This window comes from Chrysoperla carnea, chromosome 4 (assembly GCF_905475395.1).
Source record: "Chrysoperla carnea chromosome 4, inChrCarn1.1, whole genome shotgun sequence".
Taxonomy (NCBI): domain Eukaryota; kingdom Metazoa; phylum Arthropoda; class Insecta; order Neuroptera; family Chrysopidae; genus Chrysoperla; species Chrysoperla carnea.
This window is the reverse complement of record NC_058340.1, coordinates 75,472,350-75,484,308: the sequence shown is the minus strand read 5'-3', so window position 1 is coordinate 75,484,308 and position 11,959 is coordinate 75,472,350. Positions and strand designations below refer to the sequence as shown.

At 32.2% G+C, this 11,959-nt stretch overlaps 2 protein-coding genes across 2 annotated transcripts; one reads left to right on the top strand and one right to left on the bottom strand.

The window, feature by feature from the left end:
* Positions 1-489: 489 nt before the first annotated feature.
* On the bottom strand, positions 490-4,016 carry LOC123299071 (neurotactin). Its single transcript, XM_044881227.1, has 5 exons — positions 3,738-4,016; positions 3,374-3,530; positions 3,078-3,298; positions 2,792-3,015; positions 490-2,333 (listed from the first exon to the last, which is right to left on the bottom strand). Exons 1-5 carry the CDS (start codon positions 3,996-3,998, stop codon positions 911-913), a joined length of 2,286 nt encoding a protein of 761 aa, XP_044737162.1. The 5' UTR covers positions 3,999-4,016; the 3' UTR covers positions 490-910.
* A 5,920-nt stretch (positions 4,017-9,936) lies between these two features.
* On the top strand, positions 9,937-11,406 carry LOC123299072. The gene is made up of 2 exons (XM_044881228.1): positions 9,937-10,174; positions 10,256-11,406. Exon 2 carries the CDS (start codon positions 10,260-10,262, stop codon positions 11,085-11,087), a length of 828 nt encoding a protein of 275 aa, XP_044737163.1. The 5' UTR covers positions 9,937-10,174; positions 10,256-10,259; the 3' UTR covers positions 11,088-11,406.
* Positions 11,407-11,959: the final 553 nt, after the last annotated feature.

Below are 11,959 nucleotides of genomic sequence, written 5' to 3'. Positions count from 1 at the left end.
GTTTTTAGAAAACGGGTTTTTTTTTAATAGCGTGCATATTGTAGAATAAATTATGTTTGGAAAGTATGATTAAATAATACAGAGAATTTGGTTGTTTGAGAAAAAAATCGCAACAAAAACTACATTATAAATTATAAGGGAGCAGCTAAAGAGTCACGATTCCTTGTTTTGGAAGGAAATAATAGTAATATTGAAGTAATACGGAAAATATCATTTGATCTTGACGCATGTTTCATCGTGGTAACAACTTTGTAAACTTGCTCTATCTACAGGTGTTCCATAATTGATAGTGGAAAAGTATACTACTGATTTAAGCTTACCTAGTTGAATATGCAAGCTTTTTATCAAGGTTAGGTTAGGTTAGAGTGGCTGTCCTGGGGTGGGACACACTTAGACCATAGGGTCCGTTGTGATACCGTAAATAGGTTGGCCCATCCCCGGCCACTACTCCATGAACCATTTGGAGCTGTTGAAGAACAGCAGGAGGGCTTTAACGTCGACTGACTTTAGGTCGGAAAGGTCGTCAAAGAGAGGCTGGCTCAAGTAAGTCCATATCCTCATGATAAGAGCTGGGCAGAGAAGATGAGACATAGTCTCCTCCTCGTCATCACTGTGACAGCTCCTGCAGTAGTTGTGATACACTGCCAGGCCTAAGCTTTTTATCAAATCAATTTATAAAAAAATCAATAAATTTAACCAATTACAGAGCCGTAGATACAGGCTCAAAAGGACAACATCCGGAATATTAATATTCTGATTGATAAGCTTAATTCGGTAGTGTACTTTTCTACTATCAATTATAGAACATCCTGTATAAAAGAAGCCAACCTTGTTACCACGGAGAAACTTTTGTCCTGACAAGACTTAAAAGACTTAGAAAAAGAATAAAATCAACAATAAATAACTAGACTTAATCAATACTGGCATATAATGGTACAATATTCTTATTAATCCAAAAATCACAATTTGGATACTCGGGATTGGGTAAAATATCTTGATCAACAATCAACACTTTATTATAACTATTTTGGATCGTGGGAGCAATAGTACCATGCCAAACAAAATGATAAAATAATTGTTGCATTGCCGACACGTATCGACGACGTTCGGGTGTTTTTGCCTCATATCTACCTAATATCGCATCGATATCCGAGTCAACATCAGCTAAAAGATTATCACCACGTGTTATGGTTGCAACATAGAATGTTGCATTCTCTAATTGCGAGGAAAATGCTAATAATGGACAAACTGTGCGTACATCGGAAATTAACTGGACTAAATCTCTATACGTTTGATTGTACCGTTTAAATATTTCGTCAGTTAAATTTTGTTTGCCGAAGAAAGACGATTGAATGTGTTCTTTAACAAGTTCCGGTGTCCATTCGGTATGCTTGAGGAACAACTTTTGTGAGGCACTCACATGTGCTGTTGTCCCAATCATAATTTGAACTTTCGGTTTATCGTCACGCCAACTATCAACCGGATGTTTTTGTAAAATATCTCCATCCAAGACTAACCATTCATGTCGTTCATTTGGTCTTTCATCCTCTTGAGGAACATCTGGTTGGACATGTCTCCAAGTATCTGGGACATTATCCAATAATTCGGCCACATTCTTTTCCCGTAAACATTTAACATCATTATTTTTACATTGTAGAATATCCAAAAATTCTTTGTTTTCTCGTTCAGAATCACTTAGTTGTTTACCAGGGAATTTAGCAGAACCAGAAGTTGCCCAAACTTTTGAGAATAGTCCCTTACATTTACGCGAAGTAGCTAAAGCAGTAACCAAAGTGGCCCCAGTACGATGACCAAGTAAAGTAACAGAATTTTTATCACCTCCAAAATGCTCAATATTTAATTGTACCCATTGCAATGCTAAAATAATATCGGATAACCCATAATTACCGGAAGTATGAGGATAGGTAGCTTGTGAAAGAGGTGCAGCCGCTAAAAATCCTAACACACCTAAACGGAAGTTTGGACGAACAAATATTACATCACGACTCCGTGCATAGCTTGCGGAAGGGCGCATTTTTGATGGGGAACCTCCGATAAAACTTTCCGTACCGATTAGAACAATTACGGGAATAGGGTTTTCGTAGCGTACATATGGTGTTACAACATCCAAAGTTAAACAGCTCTCTACGCCACTTGTTGAGCCATTCGAATGAATTTGAGCACAGGCGGGTGTTGCGTTGTGAGCGATTAAAACATCATCCCAACAATATTTTAAATCATTTAAAGCGCCTGCTTTTAACCAACGCCGTTCGTCTATTGGTGGAACAGCATACGGAATACCACGAAATGCGAATGCGCCATCTTCTAATATTCTGTAATTAAAAAAATTAATCCTAAATCAAAAACCTGAAAATTCTTTCTTTGAAAGGAAAAGAGAAATCTTCTTAAATGGAAGATGTCAACCACAACAACCATGCAAAGATAAAAAAAATTTCTTCAAAGAACTTTGTTAGCTTAGAAGATATCGAAATAAAAAAATATCCATTCAGCGACGTGGCAACGGCGGCATAACGCCGTTCAAGTCTTGCAGTCAACAAGCCTCTTTTATTGCGGTTAAAAATACAATTGGACATATTTGCTCGGGAAAAAGATAGTAAATTTATTCCAAAGCTCATTGCGATGGAGCATTCTAAACAGAAACTGCTCAAACCTTTAGCTCAAAATAGCTAATACGTTGAAGTTTTTAAAACATCAAAAATTTAATAAAATAAATTTGTATATTATACCCATAAATAAAAAGAATAAAGATATGAATAAAGTCCTCACTTACCCTTGAACTTTTCCACAAGATGTAACGGCTGTAACATATTTCCCTTGTTCGATGGGCGGTGAGACTGGAACATGTTTTTTACCAATTAAAGTGACTAGTAAAATTATAATGACGATAATTATGAAAATTAAAACACCCCCGATTGAGATTCGATGCCGTAAGGCCGTTTCAAACCATCCTTCTTTTTCAGTCAGTTCTTGTTTTTCAATATCGTCATTTTTGTCCTAAAAACATAAACCATAATAATTAAGAAAAGAAAATTATTATTTACGTATGAAAAACTTACCCCATCTAATTTAATACTTTCCATTCCATCATCAGTCTTATCAAAATCGCCTAACGTTTCAGCTGACGCTAAACCAGCTTGTGTAGCTGAAACAGCTAAATTGCCACTCTCTGTTTCAGGTGGACGTCGAAATTTTCCAAATGCTGACACCAATGGTTGTTTAATACTATCGATTAACTTTTTACGATTTGCGGCACTTTCTGCTGTAATTTTTTCATTTTCTAACAAAGAAAATCATGGTTTTAGATTAATTCTATTTTTTCTCAATTTTTTTTTTATACAAAAACGAGACATACCTTCATCATTTACGTCGGTTTTTGATTTTTTATTAAATACAATTGGCAATTTGATTCCCTTTCGTAATGTGCCTTTATTTTCTTCGTTATTATATTCAATCTTTTCATTTTGTTGATTTCCACTTTGATTTTGTTCGCCATCTTCTTCATCGTCTTCCTAAAGAAAAATCACGAAAGAAAACTCGTAAGATACTAAATATAAGAAAACAATTCAAACGCTATCGTGTTGATAGCGTGACGACGGTCACGCCAGTTCAGTGCTTTTTCCCCATTCCAAAAAGAGCGTAAAAAAGGTTTCGATTCAAAAAGACCTAGATTTCCTTTTCAAAATAAAATAAAGTTTCAATTATAAAAATATACATACTTTACACTTTTCCTTGGATCGACTTCGTGTGAAAAAACCAGGCATTTTAATACCACCAATTGGTATCTTTTTCGGTTTCACCTCACGCCCATCTTCTATTTCTAACGAGGATGGTTTAATAACTACTGCTCCACCTCCTCCTCCAGTTACAACGCCCGTTGAAGCTTCGTTTTCTGTATTTAACATTTTTTCACGTTCTTCATCCTCTATTTTCTTTTTATCGTCACTTTTATCTGTATCACCACAATCTTTGTTCGACATATTTTATTAAAATATTTTCTGGAAATGGAAAAGAATTTGAATGTTTTTAATTATATTTTGCATTAAATCAATCGCGGATCTAAGGGGGGGTCTTAGGAGTCATGGGGGAAGCTCAACCAGAAAAATGCTTTTTTGAAATGTAGTATCTATTTTGCATAGGCGTACCGAAGTGGGGGCAAGCCTTGGCAACATTATCTTTCTTCTGATACCAATTTCATCTAGAAGTAAAAAATAAGTCTCATCTAGTTATCAGATGGGTGAAGATCGATCTTATTCGCACCGTGCGTGAGTTTTATTGGAGGCGTTTCCATGGTAAAGATACACTACTTTAATTATAGAATTGTATGGATGCATATATAATTGTATGGATTGCATTTATGACTTACATTGAAAATTTAATATTATTGTCTCACAAATTTAAATAAATAATTATGATTATTTATATTAGAAAAATAATATTTGTGCAATTTGATTATTTTCACAATTTTTAATGCATTAAGTTTAATTAATTTGTGTTTTTCAATAATTTTAATTTGACATTTTCTATAACATTAACATATAAAGAATTGCAAATTATTCATAACAGCCTCTTTTATCGCCAAAATTTTTCACTGGAAGCGCTGGCATCGTTTTTATTGTCCCTACCATGATTACGCACACAACGAATACCGTCTTTTGTACTATTATGAAATTTTTAGACCAAAATTTCTGACATGCACCCTCTGGACTAAATTTTATGTTTTGCTATAACTTGGTCCAAAAGCTGGATAGTATTATGATATTTTGTCTTTTTTTTTTGGTTTGTATAATAATGATTACATAATCGTAATTGAATAAGAGAAGGAAACAAATAGAAATTAAATAGGAAATCTGATATTTAAAATATAAGTGTTGTGTTTTGTTATCATAATCATAAGCGGTTTATATTCTAGTACTTAGTTTATTACGAATCTGTAGGGCCGGGATTTTTAGGTTTACTGTCGTCAAGATTAGTAAAGGGCGTGTTTTAGAGATTCACATCTTTGAGTTGGCAACACGCTTTTATTTGATAATATGTAAAGTCACTTGTCTACACCGATAAACTAGAGGATTTGAACAATTGGAATACAACATTCGACGAGTTATTGGCGAAATACGATCGCAATTGATGCGAAAAATGTGTAAAAATTGCTAAGAAAATTTCTGACTATCAAACAACCTTCCAAATTTATAACCGTTTTGTCAGGTGTTTAAATGATTGTCAGAATCGATTTTCTCGGTTAATGACCATTTGATAATGTATGAATCATAAGAATCCAGTCTTTAGTAATACATAGGTATGTATATATGTAAATAAAGTAGACCACTTATAGAATGAGAGATGACAGACTTCATATTCATATGAAGTGATGAGTAATAATAAACTAAACTAGAAGTAGCTTCAACTTCTTTGTGATTGTAACTTGTGCAGTATTTGTCTGATGGTTCGTTGCACAAAGCACAACTGCAACTTACTCCTCTTTTATGCAATAACTTTCAAACAATAGTGTCTGTCTGATCTGATTATCAAATAAAAAAATTTAACACTTTAATGCATTCAAGTCTAGGGTCAGATGTAATATTTCACATTTATTTCAGCTAGAAAATTGACGAGGAGTGCGAAGATCCGAGAAGCTGCCTCGCCGAACCTGGATTCTTTATTGATTGGCTAAGTATGTAAGTAAAGAAAAATAGCCACTCTTAGATAGCCACATATTCCTGATATTCCCATTTAAAATCAGTATCCCATCAGGGAATATCAGTTATGTGTGTGTAACATGTATGTATGTGTGGCTATATAAGAGTGTCTATCTTTTTTATCTGGCGGGAAAAAAATGATTGCGTAATCAATACTGTCTACACATGGTATTTCAACAATTAACTCAGTCAGTTGCTTGTTTTCATTTCTTAATGGTGTTTTTTTTTATGGCTCTTCAACAGCCTTAATAAATCACTAAATTTAGGATTTTTATATAAATTTAAGAGTGACAAATGATCCATATTAAGTCTATTATTATTTGTTTATAGTTTAATGATCTAAATGTGCAAACAACTTTTATTAAATTAGGGGGAGAGAATGATTAATTACTTTTTTAAATTATTTTAGGTAAACAGGAAATGTTAAACTATTTAAAATTTATATAAAACAATTTTACAACTAACATTGTTAATTGTTAAAATATTCTATATATATGGACTGTTCTGTAAAAACCGAATTTAAAATTTAAACAATACTTCTAACTTCGAGATCGTGATCAAAAACTACCGATTTTACTTTTTTGGCCCGCTTTTATCGAATATTACAGAATATTGCTGTGCTGGGACAGCGGAAAGCGAATAACCCCAAGAGGAGAATATATCCACATTTTAACTATGGGATCGTTATCAGCTTCCCCAAAATCTCCCGAGTATACTTTTTTGGTCCATTTTGTTGAATAGTTACAGAATATTGCTGTGTTGCGCCAGCCGGGGTAATAAATCCACATTCTAACTACGGAATCATGATCAGTGACTCCTAAAGCCTCCGAGTAAACTTTTGTGGTTCATTTTGTTGAGTATTTACAGAATATTGCCATTTTGGGTCAGCGGGGCGAATTACTCCACGAGAGGGAGAGTGTATCGAAATTCTAATTTCAGAATATTGATCAGCAGCCCCGAAAACCCCCGATTAAATGTTTCTGGCCATTAAATATTAACAAAGTTTTAAAATCACGTTTACTCACGTTGAGTAAAATCAATCGAACAAATCGTTGACATCGACCTATCTCAACCATTACAAACTTAAGCTTAACAAAAGGAAGAACTACAATTTTATGCACCCTTCTGTAAAAGCAACTGGTTTTCGTTACACAATTTAGAAAAATTGAACCCATTTAGAACAATTATTTGATCCCGATAACATGTTAAATGTTTATAACAAAAAATTATTAAATATTTTAGGATCAGAGTTAAGTAATGATTCACAACTGGTAACCATAATCGACTCATTTTCTTTTTAAATTTAAATCAAAATTAGTTTTTAAATTCGAATTAGGTATCTGATATTGTATATTAACTATAAAAAAACTTTTAACAAAAAGAAAACCGACTTCAAAAGAAAAACTTTTCCAAAACAAATTAATACGCACTAAAAAGTAAAAAAATAACGATAATAATATGTAGTTAAAATTATTGTTATTTTTGGAGTCGGTGTCAGCCAAGCTAATGTAGCAAACTGTTCTGTCAGAGTTGTTTCCTTGGCTGACACCGACTCCAAAAATAACAATTAGTTTAACTACATTATATTATCGTTATTTCTTTACTTTTTAGTGTTTTTAAATTTGTTTTGGAAAAGATTTTCTTTTGAAGTCGGTTTTCTTTTTTTTAAAGTTTTTTAATTTTTAGTGAATCTGAAGTATACTAACTAATTTGCCACTAAAAAAAGAATCATCGAAATTGGTTGGCGTGATATTGAGTTATTCGTTCTCTTGTCGTGCATACTTAATGCAAATTTAAGACTTTTATGGTTTTCTCATAGATGCCGCTATCAGATCTTCTCCAAAATGAAAAGGGATCACACGGAAAGCACTAGCTTTCAAATAGATAAAGAATCATCAAAATCGGTTTACCCAGTCGAAAGTTCTGAGGTAACAATCATAAAAAAAAAATACAGTCGAATTGATAACCTCCTCCTTTTTTGTTTGAAGTCGGTTAAAAATCTGGAAGAAATACAAAATGTCTAATAGTTAAGATTGGGAGACTAAGTATATAAAATGATGACGAAATAATAAACTATAAAATTTTTTTTGGAAGCTCATTTAGCCCTAAAATAAATTATAATACCCACCAATAAATATGGATGTTTAATTTACTCTCTTTAAATATTTTTAAAAATCAAATTTTTTGATCGTCGATTAACTAAATAAGACACAAAAATTAAATTTTGCAAATTTCGAATTTCAAACAAGCATTTTATTTCAAATATCAGACATTATCCCCTCTTATTCAAACAAAATTCTAAGAAATAATTAAACATTTCGGGGAAAACCGAAATATGCACATGCATTTCGAAGAACAATAAAAGTATGTAATCGATTTTAAACAGTCCATCGAACTTTCGAAAGAAAATAATTCTTTGTTTATACCATTTGGGAATTAAATACCCCCCTAAATTAATTCGAACAAAAGGCAAAACCCGGCGTCCTTGGTTTATTTAAAGGGACAAATTATTTAAAACAAAGTATAAACAAAAAAATTGTTTACACTGTAAATAAAAACAATTCGAACTTACCTTTTAAACAAAAAAAAAAAATTGTTAACGTTTTTTTTCTTTACAAAATGTAAAAACTTTATGTATTTTCACTCCACTAGCATTAAAGAAAATTAACGAAATCACACACTTAAAAAGAAACTTAACTTTTTAAATTTATTGAAAAATGATTATGTATTTTTAATAAAAATATGTGAAACATTAGCGCGAACTACACCAAGCTTGGTTTCATTGTCAAAATGAATGCAACACGCAAGTACTTTACTCGTCCGTCTTCACACTACTCTGGTTAAAAGGACGGTAAGTTAAAACATGATGGCCGCCGAGTCGCTCCAGCACGGCGTCTCTTTTTACCCTTTTCCAATCCCCTGTGTACGCACACAACTGTCTATTCCATGTAGTTTGTGTCTATGTTTAGAAAATTAAAAATCTATATTTAGCAAATATTGGAGTTCCCTACGAATCTGCAAATTCTTTCATTTTTTTTTTAAATTCATTGAATTTATCATATTTTTTCGGTTTAATCGATTTTGCCGCTAAAAGTTTAATGGCGTCTATCTAGTGTAAAAGTTTTACGTAACATCTCAGAAATGATAAAAAGATTTATGTTTTTCTTTCTAGTTATTGATTCTAAGAAATATTTTAGGACTAAATTAAATCTAATATTTTAATGTTTATTTATTGTGCAATTTTTATTTATTTCATTTTAAGGATATATGAGCGTTTATGATCAAGTAAACAAAACAAAAACATATTCTTAAGGAGTTTTTGGGATCGCTGAACACGAATATCGTGATAGAATTGGTCTCAGAGGTAACTGGTGCAATGGTATCCACGTCACCTACTGGAGTTTTCGAGAAAAACGTCATATAATCAGTCCAAACTCGGTACTAGGAGGTTTTGGGATCGCTGAACACGAATATATCGTGACAGAAATGCCACCTGGAGTTTTCTAGAAATTCGGCATATAATCAGTCGAAACTCGTTACTAGGGGGTTTCTGAGATCGCTGAACACGAATATCGTTACAGAATTGGTCTGAGAGGTATCTGGCGCAATGGTATCCTCGTCACCTCCTGGAGTTTTCAAGAAAAACGTCATATAATCAATCCAAACTCGTTACTAGGGGGTTTTGGTTTAGCTGAACACAACAATCTTGAAAATAAGATAAAAATAATTTTAACCCTAAATTTACCCTTCCCGTATATCCCTTATATGGATTAGAGACACTTGTTTACTTTCTATTAAAAAGTTTGGACATAGAATTTCAGATAACCTTGAAAAGCTACTTTTATTATCGGAAATAAATTTACCTAAACTATCTTAGATTTCAGAGCTTTACAATCATTGTAAGTTAAGAATTAAATTCCATCAAACCAAAATTAAAAAAGATATATGCTTCAAATGAAGTTCTGGTTTTTCGCCGTATATTATTTCTAGAAGTAAAAATCGTGATTTGTAAACAGAGCTAGCTACTGTTTCATATCATTTAAATTTCTGTTTAATTCCTTAAAAAAAAAAACCGTTAACTTTTTTAATTAATTTAAATTTAAAAATAAAAATCTAATAAAAAGCGGGAATTTATTTTTAAATTTGAACGCAAGCGCATTAAGATTTGTATGGATTTATTATTTTTGTTAGCAGTTGAACCAACTGATTATTAATTACATTACCACTAAAGAAAGGAATTTAATTATCGAAATATTTAGTAAATAAACAAAAATAAACAAGTATTTAAGTAAAGTAAGCTTAAATTACGTAAAGTTTTAAGTAATTTTACCAAAAATATCATAAAATTGTGTGTAAATATTTACAATAAGAATAAAAAAATTATTGGAAAACGCTAACTTCATGATCGTGTAATATATTCAATCGGCGGCCATATTTGATTCAAAATTGACATTTGAGTGGTATGTACGGTTGATCACAAAATCGGTGTTTATTTTTAATTAGTATGATTAAAAAGTTGATTTGTATTTTTTATTTAACAGAATCATGAGTTGTGTAAAAGAAGAAATTGTTATTAAAGATGAAGACGGAGAGAATGAAAACGATGAAGAATCCGAAGAGGAGGATGAGGAAAATGAAGAAGACGAACCAGAAAAAGAACCGGCTGATGTTAGTCATTATACGTTAGAAGAAAAAATTGTAGCGGCTGTGTGGGTACACGAACGTGTACGAAATCATATGACATGGGATCAAATGATGAAAAATTTTCGACATCGTTTTCGAAATAAACCCCCATCAAAACAAACACTATTATGTTGGGAGCGTAAACTGTTTACAACAGGTAATGCTCATGACAAAACACGTAGCGGACGTCCAATCGCCCGATTAATGCATGTGCCATATGTTAAACAATCCATAGAAGAATCACCGAATTTATCGATTCGTGAACGCGCTAAAGAATTAGGTTTACCGTATGCTACACTGTTAAAAATATTAAAAGAAGATTTAAAAATGGCCTATGTACCGGATGAGGAAGCACCAAAGAAAAAATCTACACTCAGTAGTCCAAATATTGGCGGTAAATGGAAATTTGTTGAAAATAATACAGAAACGACAGCGAAAAAGTTAAAACCGAATGAAAAGGAGCCAGTTAAAAATGAAATCAACAGTAACAACACAAATAATATACAAAGAACGTCACCAGCGCCAAATTCAAATTTTAATTCGATATCAACGGGACCGGCATCATCTACAGCGCCACAACAAGCATCTTCATCATATAATTATGGAATTCATCCAGCAAACAGTACCCCAAATCAAATGCAATCAAACAGTTCGATGGTCTCACTTTACCAAAATTATACGAACTATTAAATATATTCAATTTGCAATATTAAACTATACTTATGATTTAAAATCGAATTATTATACTGACTTAGAAAGTAATTTTCATTTTCTTTTAGCCTTACATTTAAAAGAAAATGATCTGTTTCTAAGTTGTTTTGATAATCAAGACGTGAAGAAGATGGAAATTAATTATATTCATAGAAGAGCACAAGATCTCAATTTTCAATGAGATTGACATGCGCATCACTACTCTTATACTCCATTTTTATTTTTGTAGAATTTAGTTGCGTATAGCAATGCAAGATGGCAGCATAAAATATTAATAATCCATTTTGTTTATTTTTTTTGGTGTATTTTATACAAAAACCAACAAAAAATTATAATAATAATTAATTATTATATTTCTTTAATTGTAATTGTGATAAATATTAAAAGAATTGTAATTGTATTTAAAGTTTCTTTAATTTTCTGCCTTTGTACCTAAAAATTCCTGATTATTTATAAAGACTGGATTTCTTGCCCCCATCTACTCTGTGTATCGCAACATGAAATAATAATTTTCGAGAAATTCGAAATGAGGCTATCATAACGAAAAATATGACAAAATCGCATTTGTTTATAAAAATTTGCCAATAACACTATAACCCGGTATCGCCAAAAATTATCCACTGGAGATGCTGGCGTCATTCTGAACTTCTCTACCATGGAGGTTAGAGAGAAGGAGAACGATCGCTACGCGCTAAAGCAATACCTCTGCCTGTCTCATTTTTCAGCCACCAGCCGCGCTGTCATCGGTAAGTAGTATCTGCGAAGTTAGCTGTTTATGAGTACAAGTAGATGAAGTTAGTACCATTCAAATTTATAAAGTAGTATAGATGAATTTATAAAGTAGAATAGAT